The sequence below is a fragment of the Myotis daubentonii genome, chromosome 1 (assembly GCF_963259705.1).
Source record: "Myotis daubentonii chromosome 1, mMyoDau2.1, whole genome shotgun sequence".
Taxonomy (NCBI): Eukaryota; Metazoa; Chordata; class Mammalia; order Chiroptera; family Vespertilionidae; genus Myotis; species Myotis daubentonii.
The window spans coordinates 180237810-180253162 of record NC_081840.1 but is presented as its reverse complement, the minus strand read 5'-3'; the positions used below and the strand labels follow the sequence as shown (position 1 = coordinate 180253162).

General features: G+C 39.1%; 2 protein-coding genes across 2 annotated transcripts in view; both read right to left on the bottom strand.

Annotated features, from left to right (window-relative positions):
• Nucleotides 1–9730: 9730 nt before the first annotated feature.
• LOC132217291 (succinate dehydrogenase [ubiquinone] iron-sulfur subunit, mitochondrial-like) lies at nt 9731–10739 on the bottom strand. Its single transcript, XM_059667380.1, has one exon. It carries the CDS (start codon nt 10711–10713, stop codon nt 9877–9879), a length of 837 nt encoding a protein of 278 aa, XP_059523363.1. The 5' UTR covers nt 10714–10739; the 3' UTR covers nt 9731–9876.
• The window catches only part of LOC132217299 (ras-GEF domain-containing family member 1B-A-like), a 414551-nt gene continuing 409912 nt past the window's right edge, over nt 10715–15353 (bottom strand). The window contains exon 6 of the mRNA XM_059667388.1: nt 10715–10744. The gene's annotated coding sequence lies outside the window, so the exon portion shown is untranslated. The remainder of the gene's footprint in view (nt 10745–15353) is intronic.

The window sequence follows — 15353 nt, the reverse complement described above, 5'->3', positions numbered from 1 at the left end:
AGTTGTCAGCACCATTATAGATGCTAACGATTCAAAGAGGAGCCTTGGCACCTCTCAGGCTAGTTGAGAATGGAAACATGTGAGCAGATAATTATGATACAGTGATACTATGATGGCCATAGCCACTCAGGCTCCATGGCTCCACGGATGCACAATGAAGGGGCACATGGACAAAGTGTGGTAAAAAATAACTTCTCTTGAGAGATTTCAGAAAGGACATGTGCAACCCAGGTGAAGAAAGTGGTGAGGGGTGCTCTAGGCTAAGAAGGTTATAAATGTAGGCACAGAGGTGTGACAGACCATCCTTGAGTCACTAGAAATAGTTAAGTATGGGGTAAGTGTTAACATGCAGATAGTGAGTGTTGGGACAGTAGGTCAAACTCTCTCATTTAGTCAAATATTCCATATCTTTGGCTGTTTGTCAGGTGATGAACTAATCCTTCATGAATCAGCACTCAAAAAGCTTTACTATTGTGTTTATGTGTCCCTTCCTGTGCCTCGGTAAGGAGTGTGTGTGTGAACTTGATTATTCCTTCCTTCTAAATGGTTAGCTCCTTAAGGACAGGAGCCATATGAATCAGGGAACTTTTCAGAAGGAGCATCACCTTCAAAGTCATGGGCAGTGTAAAAGTGGTAACCTTAAAGGGACACATGTAAAAGTTTAGATAAGCTAGAAAGCATTTTCAAGTAAATTGCTGAATAAAACTGAAAGGAATGTACACAGAGAGCACAAAACAATGTTGGGGAGCACACGAGACTTGGTTGGAAAGTTTATAAGAAGGACATTCTGAAAAAAGGAAAGTGTACAGAAGGCCACCTGCCCTGTTTATCAGAATTCCAAATTAGGGGAGTGCCGAAGGCAGTGCCCCTAATTATTCCTTGGCCTTTCCAAATAAGTCTGCATGTGCAGACCCCTGGGTGTTTACTGGAATCCTTATGCTTAATCTTTGTGTCCTTGCTTAAAGGACATTGCAGACACATGTGTCCTCCCAATATTACTTACCCTACTGATTGTATCTAAAAGATAAACTTTACCTCAAACACTGCTACAATAAAACCCAAGGAGGCAGGCAATTGAAGCTGTTTGGTTCCTTTAGCCAGGCAGTCCCTTAGTCCTCTCTTTCACAGCAAACATTGTGTCAGAGTAATCCATTCATCCCTCACTCAGGGTTCACCGCTGGTCAGCCGCGGCAAAACAACATTAATTAAAGAGTGTTTGCAGAGGAATATAAATGTTGGATTAAAAAGAAAAGATGGACAGGAATTGGCATGAGGAATATTTGTAAAGCAATTGAAGTGGGAAGCCTCACACCACACATAGATGATGTCAAGGGAATTTACTTAACAGCAGATTGGGACTTGGTCAAGAATCAATGAGAATGAGGACAGTATGACTGGATTAAGTTAGCTAGGTAGAAAGGCTGATAAAAATATCCTATGGGCCCTGACCAGTGTGACTCAGTGGCTAGAGCATTGGCCTATGCACCAAAGGGTTGCAGGTTTGATCCTCAGCCCTGGTTGGGGTGTGTGCAGGAGGCAACCAATTGATGTGTCTCATGTGGCTGTTTCTCTCTCTTTTTCCCTCCCTCCCTTCCACTCTCTCTAAAAATCAATAGAAAAATATCCTTGGATGCGGATTAACTAAATATATGTATATCCTTATGGGAAATGGGTGGGATATAATTATAAATAAGCAAATTAAGTTGATAGTGGAAGATTCTGATGGTCTGACAGAAAATAATTAGATGGAAACCAAGGTAGCTCTTGGGTTCTTGAAAAGGGCAAATACCTTGACTAAAAATATGTTTGAAGAAGACAGTGTCTGGCAATAATTTATCTCGGCCCACAGAATGGAGATACTGGATCCATAAGATAGAAGGGGCCTATGGTCCCTTGTTTTGATATGACCAATCCCATATCAAGAACTGAGGAGGTGGAATAAACAGACTGGAAGTTTTTGGTTCCAGCCTTGATTTTCTCTGTGTTAGGATTTCTCCTTTCCAGCCTAACGATGACCTAGATCTTTTGTTTATTTGTTTTTCACCTATTTTTGTCTTGTTTTGGTATGTTATCTGGGGCAAGTTACGTCACTTTCCTCAGTGTCAGATTCTTCAACTCTAACATGAGGAGGTATAATCTACATTATCACTGAGGATGCCTTTCAACTTCATAATTCTATGAAATTGCATACAATTAAGTAAAACACAATCCTGCTCATCTTCCCCATGCATAAGAAAACCCCTGTTGGTTCTATCAAGGGAAGAGCAGAGGACCTAGAAGCCCTGAGTCCTCCCAGGGAATGATTATCCCAGTGTTGATTTTAAAATGCTTTTTTTCCCCTCCAGATTTTAGCATCTCTAAAATGGAGATATGTCATGTAATTGATGGCATTTTACAATTAAAGCTGACAGCATTTTTTTTCCTTCTTAATTCATAAAATAATGGTGTGTTATACAGTTGAATTTTCTTCTAACTCCCAGATCCAGTTAAGGTCAGAATTCATATAGAAGCATATCTTTCAAACATCTAAGGCAACACTATTTAGATGAGTCAGAAACACAGGTGAAATGAGGACAAAGAGTCTCTAAAGTGGTTGTCAACTGTTATCTCAGAAAATTCCCCTGGACTGTAAGAGAATTCCTTCATACCTTTCCTAGTCTACGTTAAATAATGCTCAGGGTTCTGTTGGTTGATGCTTGTATTGTATTAACTAGAGGCCCAGTGCATGAAATTCGTTCACTGGTAGGGTCCCTAGCAGCTGCCGGCTGCCGACCAGGGCCTCCCTCCCTTCCCCCAGCTGGCCTTGCCCCCTGGACGAACTCCCAGTTGAGGGGACAATTTGCATGCTATGCTTTTACTATATAGGATATCATGCTATATTATAATATATATCACCATCATTATTATTAATTTAGAACAGTGTTTTTCCAACTGTGGGCTGTGATTGCATAGTCAATAAAGTGGGTTGCCATAGCATTTCAACAAATAAAGCAGCACAGACTAAAATAGAAAGTCTCAGAGCCCATATGGTGAGTGTATCATTTCCTGAGACTCTTTTTGGGTATATTTACTTATATCCATACATGCATATATTCACATATGTGAGTACTAGTTCATGGTTTAACATGTATTTCTATTGGGAGTTATAAAAAAGAAAAAGATCTAAAACTGCTATTCTAGACCCAGCCTTAAAGATGGCCAGGGCTACTGAAAATAGCTTGGAGCATAAGCAACCAAGCAGAGAAATGATGAATCTGGGGCAGCATGTTCATACCAATACCAATTACATAAGTGGCAAAATAAAATGGTACTTCAGATGGGCTTGAACTAGCCACTCATAAATCTCCGTGAATCTATTCTCTTTGCAAGTTATCTCTATTACAATCCTTGTTGAAGAGCTTTTCTACTGGATGCCTCCTCCCCCGCAACTATTTTTGTTTAACTGGTACATTTATAACACAAAATTCCAGTTTACCTCTAATAGTAGGTGACAACATTTATTTCTATTCTAAGAAAATTCTTAGGGAAGTTTTATGTTGAAATTTAGACTCGCATGTTCAATATCCTGTAGACAGACCAATCACTTAAGGAAGGTATGATTTGAGGAAGTGGATATGGTTAAATAACTTTCCTTCCAAATTGCCCCGAACAATAAATAGCCAGGGCCCCCTTGCAGGCATAGAGGTTCACTTGGTGTTTCCTATATTGCCTGGAGTTTCTGCTTTCCCTTCTATTTCAAGCATCCTTCCTGTACGTCACAGCAGGGGGTTCCTACACAGAAATGAAACCAGCAGCTGTGATAATGAAAGTGAGAAAGTATTGTTTTTTTTTCCTCTATAGGTAGTTGGGCCAGTGTTTTAACTGAAGGATGGCCTTGACTTGGCTTTTTGGACGAATCAACATTCTAATGCTGACTCTTTCAAGATTCCTTCCAAGTGTGGCATCCTGTGGTTCTCCGAGATCTCCTCATGCAACCATTTCATCTTACCAGCGAGGAAACCGAGGCTTAGACAAGCTAGACCAGTGATGGCGAACCTATGACACGCGTGTCAGAGGTGACACGTGAACTCATTTTTTTTTGGTTGATTTTTCTTTGTTAAATGGCATTTTAATATATAAAATAAATACCAAAACTATAAGTCTTTGTTTTACTATGGTTGCAAAGATCAAAAAATGTCTATATGTGACACGGCACCAGAGTTAAGTTAGGGTTTTTCAAAATGCTGACACGCTGAGCTCAAAAGATTCGCCATCACTGGACTAGCCCAAGGTCAGAAAGCCTGTAACTGGCACATCTGAGATGACTGAAATGTCCCACAGATGAGTTCTGTTCCTTTAACTTATTGTATTTACACTCTTTCTCACAGATACCCCAAATCTCTGGGAGAAGTATGCCTCACTTTATTTTATATATTTTTAAATCTTTATTGTTGAAAGTATTACATATGTCCCCCTCCCCTTCCCCCCTATTGACCTCTCCCAGACGCCCCCTCCACCCAGCTCTGGCCTTCATCCCCCTATTATAAAGTTTTAAATGGAAGTTTCTCCTCTTATAGAAACTCATTTAACTAGAATTAATAAATTCTAATAAATGTGATAAGTGCTCTAATCTGATTTTAAATTCCTTGCTATTTTTTATGTACTTCAGAAGCAGATGAATAAAAATTGTGTGTGTGTGTTTTTTTTCTCAAGGACCTGAGGAAGATCACTAGTGAGCAGATTTCCCTGAAGCATATACATTCTATAATAGCAATTCTCTCCGTCCATTTGGATGCTGTGAAGGAATACATTCCTGTATGAAGGCATCCATGATAAGTACACCAGCAGTTATTGAAATGGTGGTTCCTGAAATATCTTAATATTAATAGTGGGTATATTTGGTAATCTTTTTAAGATATTTTGTTTCCTTTTTCTTTGTTTCTGGTATTTTGTAAAATGACCATGAATTTGAGTTTTGAGAGTAATAAGTGTGTCTTGATTTGTTTAGGGGGTAATCTGCCCTCTGTTTCCATAAACATTATTTCCACTGTCAAATTTGTGCTCCATAAGCTTTAACAACTGGCTAGGATTTCCTCAATATATGTTCCAAGTATTTCATTTTCCCTCAATTCACCTGGTCATCTCTGTTAACAAGATCACAGATTAAATAGGAAATAAAGCAGAAATAACTATAGGCATGCAAATGATGCCATAAAGTTCACACACTAAAACCAATAGGCCAACAAATGTGACCCACTGAAGGGCAGGTGTTTCACTCCTGCATTGATGCAGGGCCTCTTTCCTGGCACCTTATCCATCATTTTCGCACACATAGCTATTTGACTTCCAAGGCCTTCAGACATTAGAGATAGCAAATTGTTTTGTTTGGGGGGCGGGCAGTGGGGGGAGCAGCTGCTGAAAGCCTGGCACCAAGGAGAGGGACAGAAAGCTTAAAAGAGGAGATTCAAGAGAAAATCCTGAAACACCCAGTTGATCTAGAGATCGAACATAGGGGCAAAAATGTTTAGACCCTTTTATCGGATCCAGATCATACTATATAGTTGTGATGGAAAATAACTTAATTTAACAATAATTAACCCTGAGTAATAAAGGAAAGGCAAAAAATGTAACCAGAATACACTCTTTCAAAAGGAGAACAAATTATGTTGTTTAGTGTGATTTCCACATAAAACAACTACAATAAAAATATTCTTGTGCTTCAAGGAATAAATTGGCAACTACATTGAATAACTCACCCCGGATGTTTCTGCATAATTTATTTGTATTGTAATCTTTTAACCTTTGGCTCAGTTTTCTTATCACTTGAGAACACTTGCTTCATGGTGAAGAGCGGCCCAATATTAGGACTATTACATTAATAGTTCCTCTATAGACTGATAGCATACAGACAGGAGGTAACTGCTCCTAAGGACAAGAATGTAACTAAATTGACTCAGCCTTGTTTTTTATAGATGTTCATCCTGATATCTACTGTAGGCTCATAAAATATTACACTGGCACATCAGCAAATTATTCCTGTGCAGCTAGTTCTTTCAGTGCTTTGGGTAACTTGCTGTCTAACCCTTTGACACAACCAGGGGTTTGCAAAGAGGAGACAATAGCGACCAAAGCTCAGCCTTAAGAGATCAAATCAGAGGATCTAGGATCCAGGATGTGATAACAACGCAAACAAAATGATGACCTAGAACCCCCAAATTCTTTAGCATCACAGAATAAATAACACTCATTAAAATGAATAATAAGTCAAAATGCAGTTGAGTGATTCTGTACTTCCTTAAGTGCTCCTCTTTCTACCTGTTCCCCAATTTCTGCACCCAAACTTTTTTCTATTGTGGAAGTTTCACTTTTGCTACGCCAATCCCCTCTTTCCCTTCTCTCTCAAAATTTCCATTTCCCTAATATTCTAGTCTAGAGGGTGTTGTTCTGCTTACGCCCCACCTCCCACAGCCTTTGGCCACAGCCTGAGGCTGGTGGGCGGAACGCTGTTTGTCAGGGACTGTCTGGGTCAGAAGTGACTGGCGACGCTCAGCTGGAGAGACAGACTCAGAAGCCAGCTGCGCAGCCAGTGGATAAAGGACTCTTTCAGCAGCCGCTCTCTTTCTCCTCCTCACAGGACAAGGGAACACAGAAGTTTCTCCCTTTCTGTCTTTTTACCCACCATCACGCCTAAGGTCGCCTTCCCTATGCTTTCAGATTTCCAGACAGAACAGAGAAAGTGAACATGCCCATTATTTGTGCCTGGAAACTATCTACCCAGAATTTCTATCTTAAATAAAAGAATCCCATTTACTCAATCAAAATACTTCGGATCTCCTCTTGTCAAGTGTCACGTCCTATTCAATTTCTCAGTTTCCACTGGATATCTGTCTAATGATTTTCACTCCCATTTCTCTTGGAGCCGAAGTGAGCCCTCCCTCAGTTACTTGCTGAGGGGGCCATTTCTCTTCAATAAACTGCTATTTTGTTTTCAACTCAGTTTGCCCTTGTTTCGATTTATATTTTTCTTTCCCTTTTCTGCTTATCTCTAAGTGCTTGCTCTCTGACCTTGTACTAATTCTGCCTCCTCCCCTCCTGGTTTCTTTCCAGGCTGTTCTTAACTCTTTCTCCTCCATCACCTTCTCTGGCCTTATTCCTCGCTCCCATTATAACCTTTCCCACCTTAATCCGTTCCCTTATTCTTCTTGGTAATTTCTGCCAGGATTCTTATCTTTTCTGTCCTTCATGTTCTACTTGTCTGTCTTTCCCTCTTCCAATAACTGAATCTTAGCAAGAAAAGACATTTCCTGTCTGTAAAATTTTGCCATTCCACTTTAACAGAAATAAGCACTGCCAGTAGAATTGCTTAACATTAATGAAAAATAAATATTTGCAGAAAGATAGGAAGCAGGACAAAAAGTACTTATTTGCAATGGCGGAAGTTAAAATTTGAGACTGTGAACACAAAAGAAGGTATTTCTTTGAATATCTAATGAACCAAAGTTAGCACAAACTCAATGTTAGGAATGCCCAAGGCCTATTACCAATTGTCCTACTGAGTATTTTTATCTAATATTGGATATTGTTTCTGTTTTTAAATTATGAAATAGTGTTCTCAATTGCAAAAGTCTATTGTAAAAAAATTTTATATACAAAAGGACATGCCATGAAAAGCTACTCTCCCATCTCCTCACGCCCCAGGCCACTTTCCCAGATATAACCACAATTTAGGATATGTAAGAAATTTCTACTCATAAGTAATAATGTATATATGTATGTGTATATCCTTTATAATAAAAGGCTAATATGCAAATTGACCAAATGGCAGAATGACCGGTCGCTATGACACGCACTGACCACCAGGGGGCAGATGCTCAACGCAAGAGCTGCCCCCCCGTGGTTTGTGGTCAGTGTGCTCCCACGGGGGAGTGCTGCTCAGCCAGGAGCCAGGCTCAAGGCTGGCAAGCGCAGCAGGGGTGGTGGGAGCCTCTCCTGCCTCCACAGCAGTTCTCCCTCCCCCCCAGTGCATGAATATCATGAGCCAGGCCTCTAGTATATATATGGATGGATATATATATGTATACATATATACATATATATATATGTATTTTTTTATTTAATTTTTATTTCCCTCCATTTTTATACAAATGGAAGCCTACTATACATATTATAATGCAACTCAATTTATTCACTTAACAATATATAATAGAGAGAGTTCCAGTAAGTACTTATAAATTTCCCTGTTACAAAGAACTCCATTTTATTAATATACCATAACTCTGGAAACTTTATATCTTAAAAATTACTGAAGAGTCCAATAATATTTTCTTATTTATATTGATATTTATGTAACATATTATACTGGTATATGTCTATGTATTCTAAATTACTTCTGAAAAAATTGAAACATATTAATTAATTTAAAATGGCAGTTATAAATAATTTTTCTGGAAATTAACTATATTTTCCAGATTTAGTGTGAAAAATGACATTGCTTCATTATTTTGTAAATCCCTTTAATGTTTGGCATAATTAAATACAAATGAATTCTCATATTTCCTTTTGTATTTAATCTGTTGCAAAATGTTGTTTGGGTTGAAATATATAAAGAAAATCTGGTCTTACATAGCTATATAATTGAAAAAGGGAGGAGTATTTTAATAACCTCTCCAGATAATTGTGAATATTCTTTGACTACATTAAAACTCAACAAAGCCATAGCTTCTTAAAGGTTAGTTACAATATAAGTTCTGAAACCACATTAATAAACTTTTCCTTCTTTGTTACATTAAAGTCTATTGGACTTTCCTACACTTTTTAAAAAATTGAGGTATAATTGACATACAACATTATATTAGTTTCAGGTGTACAAAATAGTCACTCAATATTTGTATGTATTGTGAAATGGTCACCACCATAAATCTAGTTATCATATACACTATACATAGTAACAGAAGTTTTTTCTTGTGATAAGAACTTGTAAGATCTACTCTCTTAGCAGTTTTCAAATATGATATACAGTATTATGAACCACTGACCTAATCCACACTTTGAATGGATCACTTATGTATTTAGGATTATGTAACGTCATGCATTAATTATTTGGAAAATAGAATTCACTGAGTTATGCAAATCTTTTAAATGTTGACCTATTTTATTATGTTATATCACAAAATAATACTCACTAATATCACTATCAATTTCCACAGAAAAACCTTTAAGTATTGAGAACTTGTCAAATTCCTGCTGGCTTTCTAAAATTCTAATTTTCTCTTGAAAGCTCAAATTTTACCATTGGCAGGAAATGTGATCCATTGTTTTCCTTGATGTGGTAAGTTCACTTTATTTTTGAGGAAGTATCTGTCAAATTCCCAATTCTGAATAACTACATTTTACCCATCAGTCAGTTTTACATGTGAAATATTCCATTATTACAACTCAAGTAATTGCATAAGTGCTTTTCCTTGAGATAATCCCCCTACTTTGGTACACAGCTATGCTTTTTGTATGCTTCCCATTTTGTCACACAAAACACTGAAAGACAAGTACTCAAGGGTTGTCAAAATTTAATGAAGTTGGTCGGTTATACTGCTTCATCAAGGGTATTCAGAAGTAAAACTGGCTTTTTTTTTCCCTTTTTTTAATGGACATGAATGGGGGTGAAGAATGTAATTAATGACTAGCAGCATAGTTTAGTGCCACTGGCTTGATTCTGCTAAGGCACCGGAATTTTTACCTGCCATTGCTTGGTGTGTTTTTTTGGTTAATAAAGTAGAATAACATTTATTTTTTTTCTTAAAACTTTATTTTACATGCTGTAATCATGGAAACTCAAATTAGATATAAATTATGTCCAGCTGAGCTGGTTACAGGTCATGGTTAGCATGAGAAGAGTTAAGCTTAAGCTTTCTTTCTCTTGTAGGTTGCCATCATTTTCTTGATTTCAGCAATAGCTTTTCCTGGATTCAGCCCCTTGGGACAGGTCCTTGTGCAGTTCATGACGGTGCGGCAGCGGTAGAGAGAGAAGGGGTTCTGCAGCTTGGCCAGGCGCTCCTCCGTGAACTCGTCTCTGGAGTCGATCATCCAGCGATAGGCCTGCATGAGCACCGCAGGTCCCAAGTATCTGTCTCCATTCCACCAGTAGCTGGGGCAGCTGGTGCTGCAGCAGGCACAGAGGATGCACTCGTACAGCCCGTCCAGTTTATCTCGATCTTCTATGGACTGCAGATACTGCTGCTTGCCTTCCTGGGATTCATCCTTCTTCTTCAAATAAGGTTCAATGGATTTGTACTGAGCATAGAAGTTGCTCAAATCAGGAACCAGATCCTTTATCACATACATATGTGGAAGAGGGTAGATTTTTGAGACTTTGTTGAGGTTGGTGTCAATCCTCCGGGTGCAAGCTAGAGTGTTGCCTCCATTGACGTTCATTGCACAGGAGCCACAGATACCTTCCCTGCAAGATCTTCGGAAGGTCAAGGTAGAATCCATTTCATTCTTAATCTTGATTAAAGCATCCAACACCATAGGACCACATTTATTCAAATCGATTTCATAAGTTTGCATACGAGGTTTATCTCCAGCTTTGTCCGGATCCCATCGGTAGATGGCAAATTTCTTGATTCGGGGAGCGGTGGCAGCAGCTGTCTGGGCCCCTCGGCAGGCCTGCAGGCAGGCGCCGCCGAGGGCCGCTGCCGGGAACCAGCGCCTCAAGGACACTCTGGCCACCGCTGCCATCTTGGCTTCTAACGTGCCATTGTTTTTATCACTGTGAATGTCAAAACAATGAAGAAAGATGAATAATGTCTTAGTATTATTAATAAAATAGCTTTGACCTCACAGTCAATCCTAGGGCTTTGTAGTGACACTTTGAGAAATGCTGTCATTTCTTTTTTTTTTTTTGAAAATATTTTTATCGATTTTAATTTTATTTATTTTATTAGAGAGAGAGTAAGGGAGAAAGAGAAACATTGATGTGAGAATGAAACATTGATCAGTTGCCTCCTGCACACCCCTTACTGGGGATCACACCCACAACCTAAGTATAGTATATGCCCTGACTGGAATCAAACCCACAACCGTTTGGTGCACAGGATGATGCTCCAAGCAACTGATCCACCTGGGGATAACTGTGTTAACAGAGAAACTATATCATTTAATCATTCAAAGTTATCTTCTGAGGAACCTACTATATTCACTACATGGTATTAATACTAGGCATTGCAGGGACAGTTAAAGTGCATTAAGGGCAGATTCTGACTGCAAGATTACTAACAGTGGTTGAGAAGCTTTTGCCAAGAAAACAACTGCAAAGACCACATCCAACTCTCTAACTTTAAGAATGGAGAGTAGATTGGGGTAAAGTCATGCAATTACGTGGTCTTTTATCTGACTAATAATTAAGGTGACTATATAGTCCTGGGTTTACGCAATTAACAGTACCTCCTTTCACTTTCAGAAGTACCCCAGTTTGGGCAACAAATTTCATAGTCATGTATGAATAATGCCTTTGAGTTTCCCCATAGTTTCATCTTATCATGGAGTCTTTGACGTACCTCACCAAGAACCTTAAGTAGAAAACAAACATTTATCAGCACTAAATGTATGTCCCATGTACCTTCTATACAGATTTCATTCTATACAGTGGTGCCTTGACTTACGAGTGTCCCGACTAATGAGTTTTTCGAGATACAAGCCGTCTCTTGGCCGATTTTTTGCTTTGAGTTGCGAGCTAAAATTCGGGTTACAAGCCAGCTTCAGATACCACACCACTAGTTGGCGCAGCGAACGTCACAGTGAACGCCACAACATCAGCCCAGCATCACGTGTCTCACTCCTTCACTTTAAGTGGTTAGCTCTTAGTTGAAGCATCAGTGTTGTGCTCGCATTTGTGCTTGCAGTAATTTTGCAAAACTTCGTTTTTTCAACCATGGATCTGAAGAAAGTAAGTGCGAAGGACAGTGCTGAGAAGAAGAAGCGGATGACGTGCATTGAATTAAAGAAAGAAATTATCGCAAAACATGACCAAGGCGTGCGTGTGATCGACTTGGCGAAGCAGGACGAGCGTAGCACTTCCACGATCTGCACCACACTGAAGCTGGAGTCGATACCGGCTACAACTCCAGCCAAGGGCGTTAAAATAATGTCTAAACAGCGGACATCTAGCCATGAAAATATGGGGAAGCTGCTAATGGTGTGGTTAATGGAGAAGCAGCTCGCAGGAGATGCCGTGACGAAGGCTACAATCTGCGAGAAGGCACGAGCTCTTTACACTGATTTGCTGCAGCAGACCCCAGACACATCAATGGACGAGGCATCAGGCGAGCCGTTTAAGCCAGTCGGGGCTGGTTCAAAAATTTTAAAAAGAGGACCGGCATTCACTCCGTTGTCAGACATGGTGAGGTGAAGGAAATGTTGGGAATGTGGGAGAAACTTTCAGACTTTATTCAAAAGAAGCACCCAGAAAAAACTGCAACTGGGTGTGCGAGGGAGCTGTTTAATGACACTTGCCTAACTCATTTCAGAAATATTCTGAAAGGGAGGATGAAACAGATGTCATTGGACAGGTTTTTATCGAAAACTCCTGTAGATGAAAGCGTGGTGAAAAGGGCAAAAATCAGCAAATAAGATTTAGTTATTCAGTTATTCAGTTCAGCCTTTCTCCTCCAACTCCATCAGCATCTTTAAGTTGTTTGATCTCCAAGGTAAATGCTGTACATTAAACTTAATAAAACAAGTTTATTGCACTACATTCTATTGTTCAGTATTGTGCTTTTATACAATATTCGTTATTTTTAAATACATTTGTCTTATTTAAAAACATTTAACAAAACAATTGTGGTATTTTTTGGGTGTCTGGAACAGATTAATGGCATTTCAATTCATTGTAATGGTGAAAATTGATTTGACATACGAGTAATTTGAGTTACGAGCTCCGTCAGGGAATGAATTAAACTCGTAAGTCAAGGCACCACTGTATTTACAACAATCCTATAAGATTATTATTGTATAGCTTCACTTTACAGATGAGGAAACTTAGGCTGAGAGAGTGCAATGACTTGCCTAAAGCTACAAACAAATACATGGTTAAATTAGGAATTGAAATCTATTTGATTTCAAAACCCATGCTCTTTCCTCAGTTCTTCAAAGTGTGTTACATGGAACCAGCATCAAAATCACCTGGGTGCTTATTTTGAATTCAGAATTACTGAGGCTTGCCCCCAAACTACTGAACCAGAATCTCTCACAGTAGGGCCTGGACACCTGCTCTTTCAATAACTCCTTAGGTGATTCTCACTCATCAGAACACTTGCACACCACTGTTTCAGATTATACTACCTCTAGCGCCCAGCCATCAATTATGTATTCAAACATAGATGCTTCTGCAAGATACAAGAACTGATAGGGCACAAAAATAATAGCACAGATTCTACTTTTAAGCTCCAATTTTCGTAGGTGATAACCAGGTATATATGTTGGTGACTGTACAGTTGGTCTCTTCTGGCGATTACATTGGCCATTATTTCCCAGGCTTCTCAAAAGTTAAGTGGAAGTTTTTGTGGTGAAAAGGCCATCCTGCAGGTTCATACAACAGTTTCATCATGTAAATTGTAGTTATATAGTCTCTCAACTTTAGCAAACATCCTTGGGGGAAATTATTTTTTTCTAGTTATTGATGAACTGCATCTAGAATAAAACTCACCTGGCACTCATTGCAATAGAACCATTAATGGCTATTACTAAGATTTTTGAGATATATTACTATCTACTAGTGACAGCTGAATACATCCAATTCACCTATTTTAATAATAAAGAAAAATAAAGTCCTTGTTTGGGTAGATCAGTTAGTTAGAGTGTCATCCCTATGAGCCAAGATTGTGGGTTTGATCCTGGGTCAGGGCACATAAAAGAAACAACCAATGAATGTGTAAATAAAGGAACAACAACTTGCTGTCTCTCTCTCTCTCTCTCTCTCTCTCTCTCTCTCTCTCTCTCTCTCTCTCTCATTAAAAAATAAATAAATAAAAAGAATAAATATCAACCAATGCCACTTAATGTGACTTCTGCAACATATTCCTGATTTACAAGTTAAGGGATTTTGAAAGGCATAATTTCTTAAACTTGCCACATGCTTGAACCTGCAAACAGAATGGCAGTAGTTACCTTCTGTAGTCTCTTGCCTGTAAGCATATCTGAAATGTCCTAGATCACTGACACTTGGAAAATTCCTTTTCCTTTGGATTATGTAATGCACTTCAAGGTCTCATACACGGGTTAGACAAAACCATGCTGTGATAGAAGCTTTTGCCTGGGAGAAAAGCCAGTACCAACTCAGGGCCCTTTGAAAAGCTAGGAAGAGTTGCAAAATCAAAACAAGTGTTGAGGGAGGGTGAGGAACCCCCATTCCCATCTGGGTCAGACTTAGTAGTCAAAGAGAAGACAGACCTGAGGGATGTCAGGAAGTCTTCTTGTCTGGGTTTCAAAATATTTGGCTCTACTTGGCCATGGTATAAATGTCCAGTTAACCCTGGAAGCCCAGGGTAAGACCAGTAAGGGAGGTGAGAAGCAAGGTCCAGTTCAATGGGAAATGATCATACAGACCCTGGGGAACATAGTTATTTAGGGAGTTAAAGGAAGTCACCTGGCACAAAGGACCAGGCTCCAGAGTCACTAGAATTATAGTTTAAAGGAGGCTATAGCTCAGGGCTTACAATAAGCAGGGAAGGACTATAGCCCTAATGCAACACCTCTTTGGCTCTCATTAGCCTGGGACTTTGGTTGGTCTGAATTAAGAGGTTACATGATTATTAATAGCTATTAATTCATTTAAATATTTTAATACAGTCTGACAGGCTGATGCCTTTTTCTTAGGCCAATATCAATGAATGTCCTACTTAGATTCATCATCAAGGATACTAAACAAGAATCTTCTTTTTTCTTTATTGATTAAGGTATTACAAATGTGTCCTTATCTCCCCACTGCCCCGCACCTCCCCCCCCCCCACTCATGCCCTCACCTCCCTGGTGTCTGTGTCCATTGGTTAGGCTTATATGCATGCATACAAGTGAAACAGGAATCTTTTGTAGATGCTTTATTGAAGTTGGAAGAGCTGTTATACCCAATGTTGATATCTTGAATCATCTATAACGGTGGATCTTAACTTATTATATGCCAGCTCCAATTGGAATTTTGATGTTAGAAAACTTCTCTAGTCGCCTCATTATCAGAATAAGAATGTACATTTCATTTGTAGGAGTTCAGATTGATTCCTGTCATACTGGGAGATGAGAGCAGCCACAGCCTCTTGCAATAATAGCATGAGTTCCTCCCTGGAATTCATCATTTATGACAAGGCATTTATATTGATGTCTTGTGA